General features: G+C 35.0%; 4 protein-coding genes and 1 long non-coding RNA gene across 5 annotated transcripts; 3 read left to right on the plus strand and 2 right to left on the minus strand.

Annotated features, from left to right (window-relative positions):
• Positions 1–4,812: 4,812 nt before the first annotated feature.
• LOC102612464 (hypothetical protein) lies at positions 4,813–9,572 on the plus strand. The gene is made up of 5 exons (XM_006475901.4): positions 4,813–5,033; positions 6,212–6,496; positions 6,592–6,697; positions 8,289–8,432; positions 9,030–9,572. Exons 2-5 carry the CDS (start codon positions 6,225–6,227, stop codon positions 9,303–9,305), a joined length of 798 nt encoding a protein of 265 aa, XP_006475964.1. The 5' UTR covers positions 4,813–5,033; positions 6,212–6,224; the 3' UTR covers positions 9,306–9,572.
• A 149-nt stretch (positions 9,573–9,721) lies between these two features.
• On the minus strand, positions 9,722–11,396 carry LOC102612161 (probable protein phosphatase 2C 72). Its single transcript, XM_006475900.4, has 5 exons — positions 11,001–11,396; positions 10,613–10,909; positions 10,394–10,511; positions 10,061–10,284; positions 9,722–9,968 (listed from the first exon to the last, which is right to left on the minus strand). The coding sequence occupies exons 1-5, from the start codon at positions 11,175–11,177 to the stop codon at positions 9,795–9,797; spliced, it is 990 nt and encodes a 329-aa protein (XP_006475963.1). The 5' UTR covers positions 11,178–11,396; the 3' UTR covers positions 9,722–9,794.
• Positions 11,397–14,848: 3,452 nt separating this feature from the next.
• Positions 14,849–16,676, minus strand: LOC102611871 (hypothetical protein). Its single transcript, XM_006475899.4, has 3 exons — positions 16,316–16,676; positions 15,776–15,934; positions 14,849–15,414 (listed from the first exon to the last, which is right to left on the minus strand). Exons 1-3 carry the CDS (start codon positions 16,574–16,576, stop codon positions 15,055–15,057), a joined length of 780 nt encoding a protein of 259 aa, XP_006475962.1. The 5' UTR covers positions 16,577–16,676; the 3' UTR covers positions 14,849–15,054.
• A 134-nt stretch (positions 16,677–16,810) lies between these two features.
• LOC102611572 (uncharacterized) lies at positions 16,811–21,368 on the plus strand. The gene is made up of 9 exons (XM_006475898.3): positions 16,811–16,996; positions 17,685–17,765; positions 18,900–18,949; positions 19,560–19,637; positions 20,048–20,105; positions 20,191–20,240; positions 20,480–20,588; positions 20,752–20,813; positions 21,071–21,368. Exons 1-9 carry the CDS (start codon positions 16,913–16,915, stop codon positions 21,111–21,113), a joined length of 615 nt encoding a protein of 204 aa, XP_006475961.1. The 5' UTR covers positions 16,811–16,912; the 3' UTR covers positions 21,114–21,368.
• Positions 21,369–22,180: 812 nt separating this feature from the next.
• On the plus strand, positions 22,181–23,441 carry LOC127900431 (uncharacterized). Its single transcript, XR_008052549.1, has 3 exons — positions 22,181–22,617; positions 22,731–22,846; positions 22,999–23,441. It is a non-coding gene; the product is annotated as an uncharacterized LOC127900431 (long non-coding RNA).
• Positions 23,442–23,673: the final 232 nt, after the last annotated feature.

A 23,673-nucleotide genomic window follows, 5' to 3' on the forward strand; every position in this document is an offset into this window, starting at 1 on the left:
GTGTAAAGCGAGTGAGGTTGCAGATGGCACGTACACGTCAGCATAAGTGAGGATAATTTTCTTATGGACGGTCCAGATGCAACCGATCTTCTAACAAAAGTTGATGTCAGCGGCACCAGCCACCAGGCGTCTCAGCCGTACGTCAGCATTGATGAAAGAAAGATCCATGCGGTTCGTGCCGTGAATTGTGGAAGTGTGAAGTGCGGGGGATGCCGGGGTAATTTAGCATGACTGCGGTTGGGTCCCTTTCGAGGTTGGATAAACGGGCGATGTAACGTGGGGTCACTTAGCCGCCCCGGTAATCGTTAGGTAATGTTGTTGTATTGGCTGCTTTCGTCTGCTTTTCATCCCGTCAAACGAAGAGAGTTTCGGCCCATCACGTCTTTGTTCTTTTTCCCAGAAAAAAATAAAAATTATTCATTTTCCTGGAAAACACACCCGACCGTATTACACGGAACACAAAATTAGTGCAAACGACTATTTATTTTTGTTGTTATTGTAAAATTCGAAAATCTTTTGATAACTAATAAGAGGATCCTTTTAACATAAAGTATGTTACACTATTCACATGAACAATGAGTGGTGTGAGTGGCTATAACATACATTAAATGTATGTTAGGGTTTATCCTAATAAAAGAGTGTATAAAATAAAATTCATGAGAATACGATGAACTGTGAACGGAATTTACGTATATAATATGCATGTAGACAATAGACTCATCATGTACCTTGTAAATAAAATATGAAAGACACAATCTTTTTTTTTAAGTATAAGACATTTTATTTTTTATAATTCATTGTTGAGTTCAATAACTTAATTTATAAATGTGTTACCTCTCTCTTTTTTTCCACATTTGATAATAACTATATATATAGTGTTTCGTCCTTTGATTTTCTTGAATATGACATTAATTTTATTATTCTTATTATTAAACGGATATTAGCCGTGATTAGCACAATAATAATGAATGTAACCCATAAATTGGCTTGAAATTACATAAATCTCATAGAAATAAATTTGGAGAAATCTACTCTACCTAACTCTCGAGTTTTCTAAAGCATAAAAACACTCTTTGTGATATTTTTAATAATTTCTTTTATTAAATTATAAAAAAGTATAAGCCGGGGAACAGAGATAAGAATCGCTCAATCAAACGAATCTAAAATTATCGAATGGTTAAGCACACACGTATGTCCTATCATCTCATTTTTTTTCTAACCAAAACTTGGAATAAATGTCAAGCGAGATACTTTTTCAACTTGGCCTCTTTGTTGTGAGAATGACTTCGATGGGAATCTTTTGGAATCGTGCACATAAAGATAACGCGACCATGGGCCACGGCCTATGGCCCTTGCCGATTCATCAGAATTCAGTTGGAATCAATTTAAATCATTCATGTAAGACAAAACAGAATCGGCAGTAAACAGCAAGCGATGATGCCCATTTGGTTAAGGAATCCTTTCCCTGCTTGCACACTTCAACCACCTTTTGTCCCCCTTTTTTACCTTTGATTTTGAAATTCTTTACCAGTATCATGAATTGAATTAATAAAAAAATTACCAATTGATGAATTATTCAATAATTTTTTTAGCAGGAAGGACGTTAAATATCTAGTCAAATTCATTAAGGTTCTGTTTGGAATTGAAGTACTGTACCTTTTAAGCTACAATTGCTGTGAAAACAAAGATGTTACTATCAAACAAAAGTTAATAATATATAGTAAATATAAATTTTAAATAATAATTTTAAAAAATTTATTAAAGATATAATAAATTTTTTATTATACAAGTGAAGAATTATATCAACATAGCTTACAAGTTACAACAGTTAGTGTTTACCAAATACTTTAGTACTGTAACTTTTTAAACTGTAGCTGCTCAACCTCAATCCCAAATACACACTAAAATTAATTCAAATTTATTGAATTATTATATTCAATGCTATCATATGATAATAGTAAGGGTTTCCATTTTGAACCTGTCCATAAATCACACCAATTGTTAGAATTCACTCTCACAAATTTGAACCTGCCCATAATAAATACCCACGATTTACTTATATTAATTGAGATTTTAAGTTTCCTACCCGAGTGATATTTAGACTGTAAAAAATATCCATGCCTTAAGCTCAAGACTGTTCAATAAAAATAAAAAATCAATCTTGCTTGAGAATCACCTTGTAGCCCTCGGTCCAAATATATATAGATAGATAACAGTAGATTTGACCATTGTGGATTCCAAATATTTGCCGTGATAAAGTTTTCCACATTGGTTGGTTTCATTTCAAGTCCTCTTTCACAGAAATCAACATCATCTATCTTTCGGTTTTGGGCCACCGAAAGCAGCGCACACGAACGCCTCGGTTGCCACTTGCCAGTAAGGACACGCACAGGTTATTAATAAGCCTCGAAACACAGTGACAAGCCACGTGATGTTCAATTTCGGACTATTGCGTAGTTTACGTACGATTTTTATCTTTTTTCTTTTTTTTTTATGATCGATTACCATACTATAAATATTACAATTTAAAAATTTATTCAGAATTTAAATAGATATACGTGTAGTGCAGCATAAAAGGTTACTCAAATTTATTGTGGCGTCGACTGGCTAACCTTCCCTTCCCTTCCGCGCGCAACATGAATCTGCTTGTGACCTCTAACTTTTCACTGAGAGTGAGAGACGAGCCCACCAACCGCCACTACCGCCAGTGCCTGAGTGGCGTGTACTGCGGAATTATTGGAGGAAGTGAAAGAGGAGCCGTGCTTCAACGCAACAATTTTAGTTTCATCTCAAAAGATTCTGAATTTCGGACTGGGTCCCGGGAAGATGCATTTGCTGTTTTATCGGATGATTGTTGTTTTTTATAATAATTGAGAAGAGGAAAAAAAAAAGACACAAAGCAGTCATAATTAGCAGCCGCAGCCCGCAGCCTGGGGTGTTTTCGTTTTCAAGCTCACGGGGAATCAACCTCGCAGCCTCGTAGGCATTTGCAAACGCTGAAAATAATTGCAATTGGGCAGCGGCCAGTGTCATGCTGCTATTGGCCACTTGCCACGCACGGCAATTCTGACGCATTAAAGATAATGAAAGTCATTGTAGTTGTCAGTTTCATGATGTAGTGGCATAGAATAATTGGGCCCCCAGGAGCAGGAATCCAACCTGAATCTCTAATGTCAGATTCAAGAATTTAACATTATTTAACAGCAAGAATCGTGGGAGATCCACCCACTTTCCTTTTCTAAAGATATTTATTTATTCGTTCTTAACATTTTTCGCTTGTATTTATTTTGTGCCTTATCCTATCTATCGTCGTCCGCTTGAAATCTGTGGCTGTCTGTGTACTGACACTTGCGTGATACGAAAGAGTGGAGCTTTTACATCACTCTAAAAACTAAAATCCTTACAACAACGATTTTTATTTTTATAATTTTATTCCTAAAATACCACTAGTTTGATTGATAAAATATATACCTGTAGATTAAAATTAACATTTTGCTATAAAATATTACCTTAGAAAAGGATCTTTCTTTTATGTTTTCATTTTATAATTTTTTTAAAATATATAATTTAAAATTATTTTAATTTTATTATATAATTTTTATCTCCATAACTTTGAACTCTTATAAGTTTTTCAATAAAATAATCTTTTATTAAAATTTGGAAATATAATTATAATTTATGAAATAGGATGGGTGTAAAAATTTTGTTAAAAGAAGAATTTTTCTTTCCCGAAAAAAAAAATTAATTTTAGTTATTTAAATCATTTCGATAGAGAAAAAAAGGGTTTTATAAAAAATTTAAAGGGGTGTTAAAACTTGAAAGACCTATTCCAATAGGAAATTGACGCCATGTTGATCCTTGAGTTTGAGGCCCCAGCGCAAGCTCATCTTTTCTTATCCAAATATTTAGGCTCCACTTTTATTATTCTGGATTTTCTTAATTATAATATCAGAGTGCTTAATTTGAGATAAATTTGAATCTATTTTACACCAATTTTATACCCAATTTTAATAAACTATATATATTATAGCAAACGGGGTCTAAAAGGAACTGGTAATTACTTGGGTTGGTTATCTCACGTCTGTTTCTGGTCCAGCCCAAGTTTTTAGCCGAAGCTTGGATTTTTTATTAATTGGGTTGGCTAAAACAAAACGAGCCCAGGGATATCCTCATGAGTTGGACTATTGGCGCCCCTCCATAATCCTTTTCAAACCCTCTTTTATTACAATCATATTTCAAGACAAACACTTTAATATATCTCACGTCTATTTTATCTCACTTTAAATTTTTATATTTTTTCTCTTTAAAAAAAATTCTTATATTTTCTCTACTATCACACTCGCACATGTAATTTTTTTTCTTAAATTCTCTATAAATTTTTCTTCAATTAATACAACAATCTATTGATAATAAACAAAACACATTTTGATAAAATTATCTGACTTTTTTTAGACTCGTACAAAAACTTTTTACATCATAATTTTAGAGATAATTTATTTAATTCATTGATTTTTGTCAAGAAGTTTATCACCGATAAAAATTATTTGTGAGGAGCAAAAAAAATAAAAAATTTACAAATTCACAAATTAAATATATTTATTTAGAAATAAGAGTAATTTTAGTAATAAATTTAGTATAACTGAAAAAGCGGCTTTAAAAGAATTTTGGAGGAGTGTTAATAGTCTAACTCTATTCTCATTCCCCGAGAATAATTTGGAACCGATCAGTTTTCTTTTCGGTTCGGTTTCAACCCGAATAAAAAAAAACCCGATCGGGTTTGCCGTTTAAAAAAAACAAAAAACAAAAGTCAAAAGTGGTATAAAACGCATAATAAAAAACACGTAATCTTCCTCTCCCTAGCGCAACCGCTAACCCTTAGCTGACAACCACCCACGCCACGCTGCAGCCACTGTTACCTCCTTTCAGTTGCGCCGGTGCTGCCTCAATCGTTGGTCAGCCGAAAGCTGAAACTGTCGTCTCTACCGTCGCCAGTCACTGCCTCCGTCTTCGTTCGCCGTCGTCAGCCGCAAAAGGTAAGATTTTTTTTTTTTTTGTGTAATTTGGGACTTTGGGTGCTATTATTCATGGTTGTTTACTGTAATTTGGGTGATGGTTATTTAAATACTGCAATGGTGATGGCTATTTAAATACTGTAATTTGGTTGTTTACTCTTTTGATTCCATAATCTGTGTCGTGGTATTCTTAAAGAAATGGGTTTGTTGGGAAGGTGTTAGCCATCATCAATAATAAGTCAAAAATAACAACTGTTATGAGTTTCTCTTATTTATTTACCTTTCTAATATCTTCTTCCATCGACAAGCAACAACCTTTGCAGTTGATCTGGGCTAGAATTTGATTCATATGAAACTGAATTTCGAATTTTAGGTGGTTGGGATTTGATTCATTTGAAAATGAATATGGAATTTTAGGTTGTAACCCGAATTGTAACCCCAATCTAAATGAAGACCTGAATTTTTAATCCAATTCTATCCGAAAATCGAATTCAGTGTTTGGGTTTTGAACCCGATTGGATTGAATTTTCCAACCCCAACGGATTGTAACCCAAGCCGAAACCCGAAAAACACTAACTGAAACCCGATCTTCCCACCCCTACTCGTGGCTCATGGCCTCTTTCCTCGTAGATGAATGTGAACATGAGCTCAACTCACCGCCTATTTGTTGTTTCTCAAGAGTGCCTATTATACTATTAGAATTCTAAAAGATACATTTCATGCTTGCTTGTTCACTTTTCTAATTAAGGTTTTAGTTTGAGGTTTTCAATCTACGATTGTCAGGTAACTGATTGCATGGTACAGGGGAGTTTTGAAGTTTAACATGACAATTACTAGGGTTTTGAGTTATATTGTGAACTTTGTTCTTGCGATTTTTTTTTTTTTTTTCTGTAGGATTTTTGGTTTCTTATTCTTTAGGCGATTAACTAATTACTGTCACCACAAAAAAAAAAAAAAAAAATACAGCATTACAGTGAAATTTGCGTTAGTTGCATTTATGTCCTTTTTTTAATTTCAAATAATTTAATATAAAGTTTGTTTGTGGCGGCTTAGTTGTGAGTTGTGTTCGTGGTATGAAGTGGGCTAAGGGGGAAAACAATGATAAGGAAACTGTAATCCTAATCAGTATTCGATTTCAAAGTTAATATAATTTGTCGGTGTGGTTCCTTTCTAAATCATTGTTTATTTTACTTTTGTAGTTTTAGGACTCACATGGATGAAGGAGAGAGCATTTTAGGAGTAATATATGAAGATAGTGAAGATAACTTAGAAGATGGCGAAGATGTTGAGATGCTTGATGTAGAGGAAGGAGAGCTTGTGGAGCATAATTCAAGCTCACAAACCAATGTGGAGCAGAGCAGCAGTGGGGATGTCAGTGCAGGAAATCAGGGTTCACAAAGTAAAAACCGCAGGCGGAGGGCAAATAAGAAGAAGAATAAGAAAAAGAGGAGTGGTCCTGGCCCAAATGTTACTGATGTAAACAGGTTATATTCTTACTCTTACGTATATCACTCAGTTGGACAATTGGTTGTAGGAGTTCATTTTGTGGTTCTGATGATCTAGTACTTATTGTTCTCAGGTTTGTTTCAGACACATGTAAGCGGCTAAAAGAGAAGAAATCTTACATGGTATACACAGCTGTTGGTTGTCTTGGCATTCCTGCACTAAGTGATCTCGTTAAGGAGGTACTGTTCTCCCTTTACTTCTACCTAATTTTGCTTTTCACAAGAATTATAAAACTAAAAGTGATATTACTTATTATGATTATGATGCTTATAAATTAATTGTGCATCCCTGGACTTGTACATGGATTACTTAAAGGTTTCCCGCTGTCTCCATTTTCTTCACCAAATCTATGCAGTACTTGGTGTTTATTGTTTTTGGTGATCTTTGTGCGAGTATCTCCTATTTTTGGATATACTTGTGCATCTTTTTGTGTTAGAATGAGTGTGTTGTAATATTATTATCCAAAATCATACCTTTGAGCTGAGATCTTGTTGTGTACCAATTACTTCATTAAACAACTTTCAGCATTATGCTGATGTTGGTCCTGAATCTGTGATGTTAGTTTTGAATACTTCTGGGAATGATGTAACCTTATCTCCTGAAGTTTCTCCACTTCGCGAATTCAATTGGTAATGTTTAGAAATCAACCACTCAAGTCTCTGCAAAAGTAAGATTTGTTTGAGTCTTTTTTAGGAAAGGTGAGAATCTGGGTTGTAGTTGGATTTGGACCAGCCCAGAGCTGAAATATATATCCACTCTATTTAAAGCCATTCTACCATTCTTGATGTCTGATGCTCTATATTGTTTCAATACCCTTGCAGATCTTTCTGGCAGAAGCCATTTTGCTGCTCAAATTATGTGCTCTGAACTGAGATATACAATGGCTGAACCTATTCATCGTTTACTTTTTGTGTAGGTTGTTATAATTTTTCCTTCAAGTTTTTCAAACATTGTGCATGGAAATACCTAGATCTACATAGATTTATGTTAAAAATCTAAGTAGAAATGCTACCGATGAATGAAGATATGTTTTTTTTTTTGGGGGGGGGGGTGGATTTTTCAAATTTTTAGAGCAAACGTTAGTTCATATCTTTTGTTTCAATGAATTCAAATTTTGATGTGAGTGTTGGAAATAAGTACTGTTTTAGGTCTCTGTTTCATATACACTGCTTGTGTAAGCTAAAGTTCCCTTATTTACTAGTGATATGTAATTTCCTTGGTTTTAGGGTCTTCATTGTCAGGCTTTAATATCAAATGAAAGCCTTTTTCTCCCTTGCTTTATTATACATCATCTTTTTATTATATTTAAAGAAACTTTCATATCCATCAAGTATTTTGCGCCAGAAGATAAAGCATAGATTATAAACTAGCCTTTTGACCATGGTTTTAGTTTGATTAGAAAATGTTGACTGAAATTTGGGAGTTATAAAGCTATTTTAACTTGCTGTTGGGAGTGGAAGTGTGTTAGTTGTGGGAAGCATACATACCGTGATCTATGTAACTACTGCTTGTAGGTACATACATGGAGATATGGAGTTTATGTTGGAGAATTTGTGCTATGGAATGTGGTCTTTGCTTGTATACATTTATATATGTATTTTTAATCTTGTACTACTTCCACATTTGGTTTATTATGGATATTATTGTCTGTCATTAGAAAATTTTCATTTCTTTTAGGCTGACTTTTTTTCTTTCTTTTTTTTGGGGTTTTGTTTTTGGGGTAAACATTGCTTTGCCATTGGGATTGTATGATGAAATTTTAATTTTCAGGTGGAGGCAATTCAGGCATGTGGAGGTCAGATGACTGCTGATAGCAGACGTTTTCGGACAGGTGGCGGCGTGTTGTGGAACATCATTAAAGCACGAGCACCAGGGGCCTACAAGGAGATAATAAAGAAGACAAAGGAATTTGAGGTGTGTGTGAAATTTATGCAGTAAATACTGTTTTAGTTGGTTATTTAGATGCTACTTTTCTTTTCATACCTATGTTTAAAGGTATTAGATCGTCCTTGGTGTGTTCATTGGAGAGTAATGAGAAATGTAAAAAAAAATGGCAATTAGGGTTTGGTTCTATAAATCTCAAACTGCCCTGGTTCTAATTGTGTGTGATCTCACACAGACTCTAAGGAAGAGAAAGAAAGCAAACTCAAACAAAAAGAAGCGTGATGATTTGCTTCAAAATCTTTTCTCATTTGCCAACATGCTCTGCTTTTTGTTTTTAATCTGCCTTTATTATTAGCTTCCCCTATTCTGTGGTCCACTTACACCACAACAGGGGATTTAGCTGTTAAAATTGGATGACCTTTTTTCGACCTGGATATGGTTTCGTATGTGCAGAATTTCTGGCTTCTCTCTTCCTTTTTTTTTTTTTTTTTTTTTTACTCCGACAGTGAAGTGGCATTGCTATAGCAGTGGTGAAGTTTGTATGGGGAGTTTGTGTACAGTATCTGAACTTCCTAGGGTGCTAAATTTTTAATTCCAAAATTACAATTTTCTTTCTTATTTTTGCAGAAGCAATTTAGGCAACAAAACAACAGACAGGTGCCAGAGCAAAACAACCGGCATGCTCCAGAGCAAATTAAAGAGGCTTCCACACAAAGAACTGTTGGTGCACCCACTGATGGAACCTCAGTCAGCATTCTAGGTGGTGGTTCTCAGTCTGTTCCTCAAGATCAAGATGGAAAGTCTGGTGCTGAAGGAAAACCTAAATCTGTTCATGATAGGATCAGGGTACCTGTTTCATACGATGATCTGCTAGCAGAGGATCCCAAGAATGATTCCATTTGATTCTTGGGAAATCCGTCATGCCTTGTTTCTAATTTTTAACATGCGGTGGTACAGATATGGATATAGAGGCAACAGAACAAAATTTTTACGCCGTCTTAGAAGAGAGAATTGAGAGTAATAGTTTTAAAGAGTGATTATTGTTGGCTAATATGATTTCTTCCATGACAATGGAGGCTTTTGGTATGTAACTCTTGGATAGAGAATGCTCTTATCATTTTGTATTAAGAGCTTGTTATTGCAAGTGTTGGAGAGGCCATTTTTGTTTTATTGAATTATTTCTTGTTTTGTACAAACTGGAAGCCTTGTATTCCTATCCTTCGATTACAGTGGTTCATCAACCAAAGCACCAGCTGTTTGTGATCCTTTTCTCAGACAATGTTGAATATTGAGGCTTCAAAATGAAACAGAACAGAGAGTCACAGGAGGATTGACTTCTGCTGCAGCAAGGAATTACAGAGAAACATTTGCACAAATTGTTTAACGCCTTGATCACCTCTTTTGAAGGAAGAGGCAAACCACAGTGCAATCATCCATCTTTGAAGATGGAAATTTCTTTTTCCATGCAGCGTTTGCCGCCTCAACCACCTTTCTCGCGGCCTCCTGCTTGTTATCTGCCTCCCAAACAATTGTTGCAACTTGGTTGCTGCTAAGCACATCCAAAACCTGTGTACACAAAAGCAATCAGCACCATCAGCAACATCTATTAACTGAATAAAGAGTACGGGATGCAAGCAGTTGAAATCCGAAATACTTACCCCATCGGTTGCGAGAAGTATAAACTGGTCATTAGATGTTAGGCGGCGATAAGAAACATCAGGGATTGCAATTATGCCATGATTTTTGAGTAGGAAGTCACCAAAAGCTCGAGACATTGCAAGGCCTGGCGTGTCTTCATGAGGCAGCCACACTCGCTGGATGTGTGGCTCTTCCTTTAATGCAAGTACTCGGCCACGGCATTGCTTTATTCTCTCTGCCTCACCTATACATTACAGATGCTTGTCAATCACCACAAACAAATTCAACTAAACATTCCCATCACCTCATTATACTTTTGAATGCGAAAAGCGAGAGGGTTCTTAGTTTCTTACTGGGCAAGCTAGGCTTCAAATCTGTTGTCAATTGAACAGCCTTGAGTTCCCCGTTATCGGAAACTGTCCCTAGCACAGCCCTCGAGTCGCCAAGATTAGCTATGACAAGATCTTCACCCTGCTTGGATTACAATGAATAGAACTCTTTAACATCCAAAGCTGAAAACAATTGCAAGAAATGATTTCATTGTTTGTTTACAGAATCACTTGGTTTAATACCTGTCTTATGACGACGACAGCAGTGGTTCCACTGCAAAAGCAATCCAAATTTTCTTGAAGCTTAACTTCTTTGTCCATAACCTTAAAGGCCTTAACACAAGCCTCTTGCCATTTATAAAAGTCAATGCTTGGCATCATCACTTCTCCATTTGCTTTAACGTTACTATTTGAAAGAGCATTCTTTTGGCTTAGTATGAGTGATGGCAACCGATTTCTCACAAGCTCACTCACAACGTGACCATGCTTTCCATGCCCATCAAAGACTCCGCAGAATTCTCCATCTTCCGTTCCATAGCCCTTTTAAACAAACAAAAAGTTTCCGAGTTTTAATAAACACCCCAAAAGCAGTAAAGCACAAAACTCGAAGAAAGAAACAACTTGTACAAACCTGGCAAAGAATGCCTGCATCTTGATTAAGGCCTTTGCTTCCTTGCTTAGAATAAAGGGAACAAAGTTTCTTAACTCCATGAGAAACAATATTTCCTTCAACAAATATAACATTTTCTTGGCCATTGTCAACTTGATCGTGAATCTCTGAAGATGCAGTGGATACGCAGATTCCCATTTCTCAAAATGGTGTAATTTTTTTTTTTTTTCTTTCTTACCCTCTCCACTTGAACTCGTAAAACTAATATGACTGAAAATAGTCTTCTGCAACATGGATTTTAAGGACAAAAAGAAAGCGCATGTTAGCAAAGATAATAATTGTAAATATAAAAATGTGTGAGTGGCTCCCAACGAGCTGAAAGCACACTCTTTGTTCAATAATAATATATAGATTCATTGGTTTTTTAATGTTCGTGCATTATTTTAGTGTTAAGACTACCCCAAGATTCACTTAAAGAGGCAAATGAGGTGTTCCCTACTCATAAGTTTAGACTAGAGTAGTATCTTAAAAGCACTTCTACTGAGCCGGCTCTAGCTTTACGCGTGCACCGAATTGCTTACTTTTTCCTCGTGCAAACTTCATATTTCTCAGTAAAAGTGTTGGCATTCTGGGACATCTGGTTAGTTATTAACTGATTTGATGTAATGCTGCTGCATCATACACAACTCACATCTAGTTAGTTATTAACTGATTTGTTATGTTGGAGATGCTTTAAGTTCACGAATGCATTGAATCTAAAGATAAAATGAGTATTTTTTGTTTCAACTTTAGATTCAATGACTGCAATGGATGCTTTAAGTTAGAGCATAACCAACATAGCTGAACTCATATTATTATTGTTATTTTATATTATTTAATTTATTTTTATTGTGTAGTCTGCTACTAACCCAACAATCACATAAGATATTTTCTTTCTAATTAAGTTAAAATTAAATTATAAATTTGCTCCTATTGCACCAAGTAAATACATTAAACTTTGATTTTAAAATACATTAACATAATTTAAATTCAAAATTTATATTAAAAATTACTTAAATATTCACACAGATATGTCGACAGTAAATTATACATGTAGATATAATTTTCTAAATACGTGACCGATATCAATCATGTTTTAGCAAATAGCACAAGATATTAGATGGCTTTATCATGCAAAATGTAAAATTGATTTTTGGTCGCTTCCAAATATTAAAAGCAAGAAGAGTCTAAGCTACTAGGCTAAAGCCTAGTGGTTAGAAAACGTAACCTCACAATTGTGAGGTCATGAATTATAAGGGTTTAATTTTTTTTTTCAATTTGAGTGAAAATAATTTTCTTATTTTCGAAACGTGAGTTGAGTATACGTTCCTTGAATATTAGAGAGGGTAAAAATTTGGACGGTGCTTTATAATAATTGATGTAAATTAGTCTCAGTAGTAGTCTAATTTATAAATATCAGTTGTAATCTTATGTAATATGAATTGTACTATTGAGCAATAATCACATGTAATTAAAAAAAAAAAAAAGCAACAAGAGTCGTGGGAGCACATTTTTGGATAAATTAAAGTAGATTTGATCCTAGGCCATTGGAATCCGTTGAGTTTGGTAAATCTATCAAAAGAGATTATATTAATATAGTTCTTTTCCCCCGAAAATAAAGAGATTATATATAATTGGTGACCACTAAAAAGAATACTTTAAGCAATTAAATATATGATCTAGGCGTATAGGTTGTAATTATGGTTTATAATAATTAACGCAAGCATGCGCAAATTAGCAGGACCGAAGCACACTGTTATTTATGGGTGAGCAAAATTAGTATATATATCTTTCATATACAGATGAGATTTGATCAGATGATCCTGACCATTTAAATTGTGGAATTTTTTTTTTTCACAAGTTGGGTCCTCATCACGATTCCGTTGACTTTGTTCTCAAATAAATTATTTAGATGGATTGTTAAGGAGGGGGTCGATTCCCAATCTTGTGGGTATTTGATTCTTCCCGATCGAGCCATTGGCCCAAAAAACAAACCCTGCATGATTCGAGCAAGTGGTATATAAAGTTAGATTATTACAAAAAAAAAATTAGTCAGATAAGTTTGATTAATTTCTTATTTAAAGTGAAAAAACTTTAGCCACGAAGGAAAGGGCAAGAGTGTTGAACTTTCGAATTTAATATAATTGAAAGATTTTATATTATAATCTTGTTATGAGTTGATAATGGATTCAATCAAAATTGAATGCGTTTTAAGAAGTATTTGCTCTTATCAATATCATCAAAACTTTCTCAGCACCCACCTGGCTTGTAATGTTATACGAATCTTGCCGACCTTTACAAGATATTTTAATCAATTGATATCTTATAATTTTTCAAAGGAATTAATGCATATTTAAATGAATGTGAATGGAGAAATTTCAAGCAATTGGGTTGAAGAGATATGTTGCCAACTTGTATGGCTTTTGGTCAGCAAGGGAACCATTGACTATGCAATTAACTATTCTTAGATTTTTATTCTTCTAAAGTAAATTTCTTTGAATCTGCCCGATTCTTTTTCTTTAGTATCAATTATTGATCCCATGGATATTGATATTGATAACAATAAAAACACATACAGTTTGTAAGAATGAGAAAAGAAAAGAACCCTGAGCCCTTCAAAGCATGAGTCTGATGGGGATTGGGGGAGGTTCCAAATGATTGGAACTTTGGATAACAGTGAAATTTATTATGAATTGAACTTCACCCAGAAATGTTATTTTTTATTTGTTTAGAGGTTCATTCCGTTCTCTCTCTCTCTCTCTCTCTTTTTCCCTGTTTGTGTACAGGTTCTTAAAGTTATTGATCAATCTTCAATTCAAAGTGAAAATTACCAACAATCTCGCCAATGAGTTCATTAGGCCTTCAATTAATTTGATTGTGCATGTGACGTACTAGACCGAATTATAGACCCAATCTTTCTTTAACATGTCTTTTGGAGTGCGGTGGCCTCAGTTGCTCTCTGAATCTCACCACATGCCAATGAAACCTTGCAAATTCCCAAAGAGCTGCTCTTGCTATGGCTTTTATCAGTGCACTCAAAGCACAATCATGGTGCTTTGTGTCGGACAAACAATTGTTTGACAGTATAGAAATGCCTATTGTTAGTGGTAATTAACACATATGTTGCCGTCAGACTTCATGGTAGGTGAGAGATTAAAATATTGAGTTGACATAATTTGGATGGCTGTTGGTACTGCTAGAAGCCATTGACTATTATTGTTCTTATTTTTCTAAAACTTCTTTGAATCTACAGGATTCCTTTTCTTTATGAGGATAAGTTATCCCACGTATGATAATATTCATACAATAAATCGCATTGTTACATTTGCCAGAACAAGAAAAGATGGCCTCACAGGCAAGAATCTATGAAGAGCCGACTCAAAGTTTATCCAGAATCAGGTGGACAGTGTCTATGGCATGTGCTTGGTGAGGACAAGATGATTATGATGATGACAAGGATCATCACAATCCTAATCTCTGTCATCCTTCAGACCTATTTCTATAATCACACTTCAATAAACAAATTTATTTAATCCCAATACAATGAACTTCAACAATTCAATTCACATGCTTCTATTCCCGTACACTTCACTCATGTTCCTGGTGGTTTGGAATGAGTTTTCAACCTTACTTCAATAATAGCAACTTCATCTAGATTGGTTTTCTTTTCTAATTGCTTAAAAGTTTCTATCACATTATAAGCATAATACTTATCCAATGAAACCAACAATAAGCTCAGAAAACGAGACAAGCACTTGTCCAGTCCACAAGACTTCACAATAAACGGCAAGGTTGCAATGTGTTGTAACGGGAAAATTAAGAAAAAAAAATCCAAAATCTGATACTGAACATTTCATATTCAATAATCCATTCAGTCTCATGAAGGATACACAATTTGTACAAGAAAGATGGGAGAAGGCCAAAGAGGGTAAACATTTTTATGCAATAAGTAATACACCACCTAAAAGCATAAAAGTGAAAACAGAACTGATTGCTCAGAGGCAAAATGAACTAACCAATCAGGTTGTTGATTTTTTCACTGGCTGGATGTTACAGGAACAGTATCTTCACCATTTGTTGTGTCAGCTGCAGGTGACTTCTTTACAAGAGACTTGGGTATGTCAACATCATCCTGCACACACCGTTGTTGGGGATGTGATAACAGCACACACATTTGCCGGAAGAGGATACGAGCTAACCCCTGCCCGCTCTCAAAGATGTAGCCCTCATTCTCAGAGACGTGTTCAAGGGCATCAACAAGAGCATCATAGACCTTCTGGGGGCAATTGTCAGGTCCAGGCTTGTCATGAAGGTACAATACATCCATAGTGAAGAGTTTCTGGTTCACAGGCCATTGATGTTGTGGTCTTACAGATGATCTGCAGTATATAAGAATCTACATAGAGCAGAATATCAGATCTCATGTTGCGTTGCAGTTCACAACTTCATAACTTCTTATTATGACCTCAATCCAGAATGAAGTTGAAACAAGATGGAAATGCTTTGATGAAATTAAAAAAAAAAAAAAAAAGCTTCAAATACTTGTCAAAACTCTGGAAGTGCCAGTAAATTTAACAAAGAGATTATATGATTTTTGTGAAGATGCAGCAAGTTGTAGTAATCACACTGATTGACTATTTAACTAATAGCAAATTTAAATAAGACAACAAGATAAACGGATAAAACATTTTGTATATTCAGCTAGAAAATGCATAAGCACATGTTAAGCAGAGTGAGATGAACTGACTAAATCTTACCACACGGAGAATCCGGTTCTGTGCACGAGATTTCTTTGCTTCATGAGATGCTAACTTGAAGAGATGGGTGAGATCTGCCTGACCACAGGCAGAAGTAGCTGAAATCCCCCGGACTGCAGTCAAAGTAGACTCTATGTCACTGCTGAACTCTTTCCGAAGCTACAACATATCAAACACACATCAAGTTCTTAATTTCAACAAAAGAGCAAAAGAATTGACAATGACTCATGCAACATTTTGTTCACATTAAAATGGCTCGCATAAATATACAAGTAGTGCTACTCTTACAAAGTTTGTATACAGACTACGTATTCCAACTTGAGTTACAAGCAATATGTTCGTAAATTTGTAATAGAATTACGTGCTTCAGTTGCAATGATTTGGAAATACATTAACTGCATTGAAGAAAATTCTTTACTTTATTCTCAAATTTGACTATTTCTTTTTTCAATTAATCACAAGAATAGCAGGACCCACGGATGTACGACACGTCGTTCAGAATTTCAACTGAAAAATGAAAAGGGGAAAAAGAGAGAGTACCCAGGAAGCGGTTTTGGCGAGAGTGACAAAAGCGAAACGGTGATCGGGGTTGATAGAGAGCTTGGAGTTAACGAAGAGGAGGATCGCTTGCTTCATAGCATCCAGTCTGGTGATTGGTTTCCCATTGAAGCCAGTTGATTTCATTTCCACTAGCGATTCGGCGTCCACATCTACACAAAATATTATGTCTTCGTTGCTTATGCGCATTGGCGGCAACGTGAATCGCCCTGCTCCTGAGCTTTCTCCCTCTATTCCCTCCATCGATTTCTCTTCTACAGACACAGTGATGATTCAGCTTCGTTGGAGACACAGATAGCGCACACGCTGCGTTTGAATCCGCATGAATTGCTGCATCAGAAACTAGAAACGACGTCGTGGCACAAAAAGACTACAACAATACGGCACCGTTTTAGTTTTCAAAATGGAAAAAATATAGTGCGACGAAAATACCCTTGATATTATTAGAAAGAAGAGGAGTTTTGTTCCCTTTGTGTTCCGGGGTATTTTAGTCATATCAGATTAACTCGTGGTTGTAGGCTGTAGCTCGCACATAGTCGTGTGTGTTGTGGCGGTAACCGGGTTTAGAGGCGGAAGGGGATGGCGTGTTTGCACGATCATAGCTGTGAAGATCACGATTGCTCTTCTGATTGGTCTCTCTACAAACATATAGATCTTTCCAAGGTTAATTTCTATCTTTTCACACTCGATATATATGAAATAGCCGGAGAAATAAATGTGTAAAAGGCGTGGTTGCTTGATAAACTGCATTTGTGTTCACTTTTCCTGTTATTTGTTTGTATTTTGGGGGTCAGTCAGGTTTGGTTAAAATTTTGGATGACGAGGTGCGCATGCTGTGGTTTTGTGTAATTATCTGGATTCTCGCATCTTTGTATGCCAGTTGCATGATAAAATGAGAAAGGGATCATTTGGAAATTGTAGTTGTGATTTGCTTTATGGGTAAGCAGGATAGAGCTTGAATTCGATAGAATTTGGCTGTGCAGAACTTTTTCCACTTTAAGACTCCCCCTGTGCTGTCAAATTGGCTTTGCCCTTAGTTCTCATTACCCTTTGCCCAGGTGAAAAAACATTAGTGAGCTTTCAAAAAAAAGTCTTGGTAATTGCAAGGGAGCTGTTTTAAGATCATTTTTCCCACCATGTTTTGGTGTACTCAGTAGATAGGCCGGGTTATGTTCCTTTACAGGTCCAGAGTGAAGGGCTGCTTCATTTGAATGGATGCCCCGTTTGCTTTTGCGACAGGAAGCTACTTCCTTCTGAGCTGTTGTTGGTTTATATTTTCTTTTTTCAGTTCATTTCATTTAATTGCTTTCACTGATTTTTCCGTTTCTTTTGTACTGGATGGCCTTTCTAGGTGTCTGCATTAAATGAGGCTGTTCCAGGGAGTGTCAAGTCAGTTTTCAAAGCATGGGAGCAGCGTCTGAATTCTTCTGGGGTAATTCATGCATTTGTATACTCTTTTGTAGTTCATTTTTTATCTAGACATTGGCATGTTTCCAAGAAGCGTGTCTCATCTGTGGGTGTGTACTCTCAGGTGAATGTGCCTGTATGTGATTGAAAAAATATTTCTTGCTGCACAGAATCTATTTCCAACTTTTAAGTATGTTATAAATGTTCAATCATTGAATCATTCATCGAAGGTTTGGTTGACCTCCTAAAAGTCCTCATCCTTGCACCATAGCCATATACTTTTGTACTTGAAATCTAGTTCTATGTCTCCATTTTGAATTAAAATTACATTGATTGACTTCTACATGTAGTATTGATTTGCTTTCGATTTATTGGCGTGACTTTTTCACATTACAGCTAGGTAAACATTTCTGTTAAGGTGGTTGATTATGCCTGGTTATCTTTTGAAGTTCTACTGAGGATGCAAGATTTTTGAAGATGTGCCTCAAATATGCTGCAAAAAGCTGTTTTACTGACCACTGGAAGTTGATTTCTGTTAATTGATTCCTTTTACCCTTGGTGTCATTCTACTGAGATTGGGTTTCACTTGCAAACAAGTGTATGCATCACTTGTATGCCTCTCTTGTGAAAGTAGTGTTAATATTGCAACCTGTGCTTAGGATAACTACCCTGATTAAGCACACTTGATTAGGTTCTTCTGAAATGATGAGAAAGCTTCAAATAAAAAGATTTGAATGCAAAGCAAAATAAATTTGGTCATGATACACATTACTTCTTGTTACTCATATGAGTAGTGCTCTTTGATTAATATCTATTTCAAACCGGAAAACCACTGAGGTATAGCCTTCTTTTGATTATTGTGCGATTTGTTTCACTTATTTATCAGCCTCGTTATTATTCTACTTTGCAATTTTATGAATACACAAATTAATATCTTGCCAGTTTCTAACCTAGAACTGGAAATTACATCTGAAAGAAAAAAGACGCTTACCCTGTTAGAAAAGTTACTATAGAATCTGCAAGCAAGCCAAGTTGATCAAGATGATGTTTTGGGGGAAATATCAATATTTAGCATGCTATATTTTGCTTATGATGTATCAAAACAAGTCTTTCATTACATGCCTTCTTAAAGCTTATGTGATCCTCATTGTGGACCCAGGAACATTTGGAAAGCAATGATGGTGATCCAGAGTTACTTGTTTATATTCCGTAAGTGGCTACCTTTTGCTCTAAGAATAAACAGTAGCTGGGATCTCAAGGTTCAGAGAAATAGACATTAATTTTCATTACACTCATGTCCCCAGCTGTATTTAATTTTGTATTTTTTCATATCCCAAGTGGCTTTGTTCTTTCTAAACCCCTTTATATCCCACCAATCTATATGTCTAATTATAATTTGTATGATATTGATGTTAAAATGAGCAATATTTTGAAATTTACTAATTTCATAAATAAGCTTGATGGAATGAAATGAAATTTATGATTAAAATACTAAGGACTTCTGTTATCTTTATTCATACTTTTTCTCATTTAGTGGAACGATAATGTCTCTTACTAGGAACAATCAGAGACCATCTTGAGTCTAAAAGATAATATTTGCTCAACTTTGTATACAAAGTCAAAATTTGATGTCCACATTTCTGCACCTATAATTCTTATGCATAATTTTTTTCTTAAAACCAATCTATTTTTTCTTCATAGTAAGATGCTCTCGAAATTATTGTTTCATATTGTTCTTTCTTAAGAACATGTTTCCCTAAAGATTTCTTCTGTTCTAAAAGGGCTCATTGAGAATCCTTCTTCCACTTGATTTTGATAGATTTACTACAGATGTTAAGATCAAGAGCATTTCAATTGTTGGTGGTGCTGATGGAACAAGTCCTTCGAAGATGAGAGTGTGAGTTTGAACTTGTGAATTTTATGTATGCTGTCATAATGCTTCATCAATTGTTAGATGTAATACTATCCAATTTAGAAAGAAACTCAAATAGCTTTTTTTTCTCATCGTAGTAAGTGGAAGGGATCAAATGGTCTTAGAAATATAAATTTTAGATGGAATTTTCATTGGCTTATCATAAAATTCTCAGTCTAGTTTTTTTTTTTGTGGTTTTGTGTGTGTGTGTGTGTCTAGTCTGGGTTAGGATTAGATGATTAGCGGATTGAGCGAAAAATGCTCAATCTTAGTCCCTCGTTGCCATTACTCAAATATTAAATTTGTTTTTATTTCTCTACCTTTTATATTTCTTAAAAGAAGAAGTGGTGTCCTGAGTTTTTTTTTCTTTTTTTTTTTTTTTCATTTTTTAATAGGTTCATCAATCGAGAGGGTATTGACTTCTCAGATGCTCAAGATATGCAAGCTATTCAGGTATGCCTCATGTTGGCTTATCATTGCATTTTTAGCAAATTCTTCATTTCAACTCATCTGACACATTTGTACCATTTGTTCCAAGGAATGGGATTTGGTTGAGAATTTGCAAGGAGTGTTAGAATACCAAACAAGGTAATTATTGATTACTACTCAGTTTTGTTGACATGCAATAGAGGCTTTGTTTGCAAACACTTCATATCCATACTTTCATGATGAGCAATTGATGCGACCAGGCATAATCTACTGAATTTGGGTGCTTCCCATTTATTAGCAACTTACCATTGTTTGGTTGATGTTGTATTGTATTTCCACCAAAAAAAAAAATCATCTGTTATGAACTGTTTTTAATGTCATATTAATGCATACTTTAGGTATTCCAAATTTCAAAGTGTGGCCAATATCACATTACACTTCCCTGACAATTTTGGTGGTGACACAACTCAGATACACTACATTGGCCTAAAAGGGGAAGCCACCCAGGTAATTTATTGGCTGAGATCAAATTTTATGAATTTGTTATTGTCTTTGTTTTAATAATTTTTTTTTTTCCTTGTTCTAATCTGTGAAATGTTTGTGCTTCCAACTAATACCTTCCTGCACCTCTAACACCCATTTGGTTTGTTTTTGGTCTATTGAGTAACAGTTGAAGAGGGACGTCGTGGCAACAATTGTTTATGAGCTGAGGCCGAATCCCTCCGACCACAAGTAAGTTTTGGTTATCCTTGTAGGAATAGTTTCATAGATAGTGGGGTTTTTGAACTTATTTATCGATCTCACCATTGTAGAAGGAAGTGATGCTCAAAATTTATTCTATTGTTATATATTATAATTTCATTCTGTGTGGCATTTGCACAATTATTAAATGTCCATCATTTCAAGTCTGATTGTGAAGTTCAATCCTGTTATGTTTTATATGCTACTACATAGTTTCTTGTATTTATCGGAACTGATGGCTTGTGCAGAACAAAGTCTGAAAGCGGCGGTGGTCTTTCGCATGTGGAGTGAACAATTTCATGTTCTCTATCAAGGTTTATCACTTTAATGTACTTCCAAATTCTGATAATAGAAGAACTATACAAGCTTCAAGAATTGTTGCCAAACTGCTTTCTTTCTGGGTGGCATTACTTAGTGTTGCAACCAGCTAATGTGATGCTTGTAAATTCATAATTATTGGTTTTCTAGTCTTTCGTACAAATTCATTATCATCTGTTGTGAGTTATGTGTAAAACCTCCCATTAATATTCTGGGTTCAGTTCAGCATTCCTAATGACTTGAAGAGTACATACCCCACCACGGCGAATAGATTTTATCCGACGCTGTTTAAAAAAATATTAATGAATTAGGCGAGAAATCCGTCCAAGACTGAACAATCATCCTAATGGTGTTTATTTATCCTAATTTTTTTTTTATAATTTTATACTTTTGCACCCTCTTTGAATTTGGTTCATTCTTTTTCCCTCTGGGAATAAAATCCTATACTCAAAAGTCCCTTTTATAATTTTATCTCTTTTGAGGTCCACTATTTCAACAGTTTTGATTGTACAAGTTACGAACTTTATAATTCTTTTTTCGCTTGTTTGTATTTACAAATACTCATTAATGGTCATTAGTTTTTTGTTGTTGTAATGTTGAAGATTCTAATAGTTAAATTTTAATTAAATGTAATATTCATTTATTAAATGATAAAATAAAATAATAAATAATTTTATATATAACATTCAATTCCAATGTTAATCTTATATCCTTTTTAAATCCAATAGCCGATAGCCAAATCATTGGGTGTTTCTCAGTCGTCTTTCCCACTTTGACATCTAAATCTATGTTATCCAGTGAATTTTGACGTTGCATTTCTTTAACAATTTATATTACATCAAATATTTTACAACTATTAACAACTGTTATTCCAGAAGATAATTAATGAATTATTGATATTTACAATGAGATAAATAATTAAAACTACAATTTTATATTAAATTCTATAAAATTCTTGCTCGCTAGAAGACAAATAACCCTCATAAATATTCGCATACGACTTCAAATTGGGTAGTCTGCAAAACTCATCGTACTTCATGATCTTTTTTTCTTTTTTGAACAGACAAATACTTGTATATTTATATTTGTTTATTCAAATTCCCTAAACCTAACTTGAACCGAATCTACGTGTTAACTTACTCTCTTTTAATCCAGCCAAAACCCCTCATTAAAAAATTTGCGCAAGCCCCAAGCCAAGGGGAAATTGATTTTTAAATGTTAAAACGATGAGTTCGGAAAATACTTTTTTTTTTTTTTTTTTTTTGGGACAGGCGACAGCAGAGCCGTTCACGCTTCTCGGGAGAGACAGAGGTTTAGCCAATTGTATGCATAGGAAATTATTGAAAACCAAGGAGAAGGAGAGGCAGTTCAATAGCCTTGAGCTTATTGCATTGAAAATTTTACATCCCGAGCTGTGATGGGAGGCAGCCAGTTCATGCCTCATAGACAAATATTCTGAAGGACTGCCTGGTAAAAGGTAAACTCTCTTCGTTTCAGGATATTTCACCTTTTTTTTTTTACTTTCACATTTTCTTTTCACGCAATTTTACATGGACGAAATAAACCTCTTTTTTTTTCCCTTAACCTCAGATACTATAGTGGTAACGAGTACATTGATGAGCTTGAAACCCTTTGTCAGAAAGGAGCTTTGGCAGCATAATTTTGAAGTTTATACTGTAATTCTTAATCCTCATGATCGAATAACGGTTAGTTGTTGATAAGATTTCATCTTTTTTTATTTCTGATCGAACTCCTGATCCAGAACACTACAGATCCATAATATGTTACTGTAATTTTCCTAAAAGACGGTTGTCTTTGACTATTTCATTGGGTCACTCGGTTGTGATTTCTGTTTCAGTTTTATGCAAGGACATGCTCGAGAAAACGGCTATTCTCCTTGGACCAGAACTCATAATAGCTGGTGCCAACGCATATCTTTAACTATCCTCGCATGAGGCAGGTATGGATTTACTGCTAGCTCTGCCTTACAATTTTTTCTGGGTATATCATTGGCGGCTAGCCACAAAGCATCCACTGCTTGATTAGATTGCAGATGCTGTTGTTGCTTCATAGATTGCAGAGGCTGCTGATGCTTTTCTCGTCATGGATATGGCTCACATAAATAGGCTTGTTGCTGCCTCTGTTGTTACTGACCGCGTCGAGTACCGTGGTTACATCAACAGTAGACAAGTAATGGGTTTACCATTTGAAATAATCATGTACTTATAAATATTTTCATATTCATAAGTCTTCTTCCCCCTCTACCACAGTATATATGGTTTCTGTGCAGCCTTTGAGAGGTCCAAGTGGAACTGCATTGCCTAAAAATGCTGTTTTTCCAGTTTTAAAGGTTGGATTTGTTAGTTGTTACCAAAGGAAAAGTACTGCTTGTGGAATGGTTACAAATTTTAAACCATTCATCAGTTTCCTTCTTAGCAGACACCATAATCCAATCACTTGGTAGCTATTACTGTCATAAATTGTCTACACCATGCTCTGGTTGATTCACTTATGAAAATGTTCACTTGGTAGC

The sequence above is a fragment of the Citrus sinensis genome, chromosome 1, assembly GCF_022201045.2.
Source record: "Citrus sinensis cultivar Valencia sweet orange chromosome 1, DVS_A1.0, whole genome shotgun sequence".
NCBI lineage: Eukaryota > Viridiplantae > Streptophyta > Magnoliopsida > Sapindales > Rutaceae > Citrus > Citrus sinensis.

Excerpts from the sequence above, each read along its gene's own strand:
- LOC102612464 (XM_006475901.4), top strand. The coding sequence starts at position 6,225 with ATGGATGAAGGAGAGAGCATTTTAGGAGTAATATATGAAGATAGTGAA. Across the intron at positions 6,497-6,591 it reads AATGTTACTGATGTAAACAG|GTTTGTTTCAGACACATGTA; the intron begins GTTATATTCTTA and ends TATTGTTCTCAG. Across the intron at positions 6,698-8,288 it reads TAAGTGATCTCGTTAAGGAG|GTGGAGGCAATTCAGGCATG; the intron begins GTACTGTTCTCC and ends TTTAATTTTCAG.
- LOC102612161 (XM_006475900.4), bottom strand. The coding sequence starts at position 11,177 with ATGGGAATCTGCGTATCCACTGCATCTTCAGAGATTCACGATCAAGTT. Across the intron at positions 10,512-10,612 it reads CTGTCGTCGTCATAAGACAG|GGTGAAGATCTTGTCATAGC; the intron begins GTATTAAACCAA and ends TAATCCAAGCAG. Across the intron at positions 10,285-10,393 it reads TTTGAAGCCTAGCTTGCCCA|GTGAGGCAGAGAGAATAAAG; the intron begins GTAAGAAACTAA and ends TGTAATGTATAG.
- LOC102611871 (XM_006475899.4), bottom strand. The coding sequence starts at position 16,576 with ATGGAGGGAATAGAGGGAGAAAGCTCAGGAGCAGGGCGATTCACGTTG. Across the intron at positions 15,935-16,315 it reads TCGCCAAAACCGCTTCCTGG|CTTCGGAAAGAGTTCAGCAG; the intron begins GTACTCTCTCTT and ends GATATGTTGTAG. Across the intron at positions 15,415-15,775 it reads AGAACCGGATTCTCCGTGTG|ATTCTTATATACTGCAGATC; the intron begins GTAAGATTTAGT and ends TGCTCTATGTAG.
- LOC102611572 (XM_006475898.3), top strand. The coding sequence starts at position 16,913 with ATGGCGTGTTTGCACGATCATAGCTGTGAAGATCACGATTGCTCTTCT. Across the intron at positions 16,997-17,684 it reads AACATATAGATCTTTCCAAG|GTGTCTGCATTAAATGAGGC; the intron begins GTTAATTTCTAT and ends TGGCCTTTCTAG. Across the intron at positions 17,766-18,899 it reads AGCGTCTGAATTCTTCTGGG|GAACATTTGGAAAGCAATGA; the intron begins GTAATTCATGCA and ends TTGTGGACCCAG.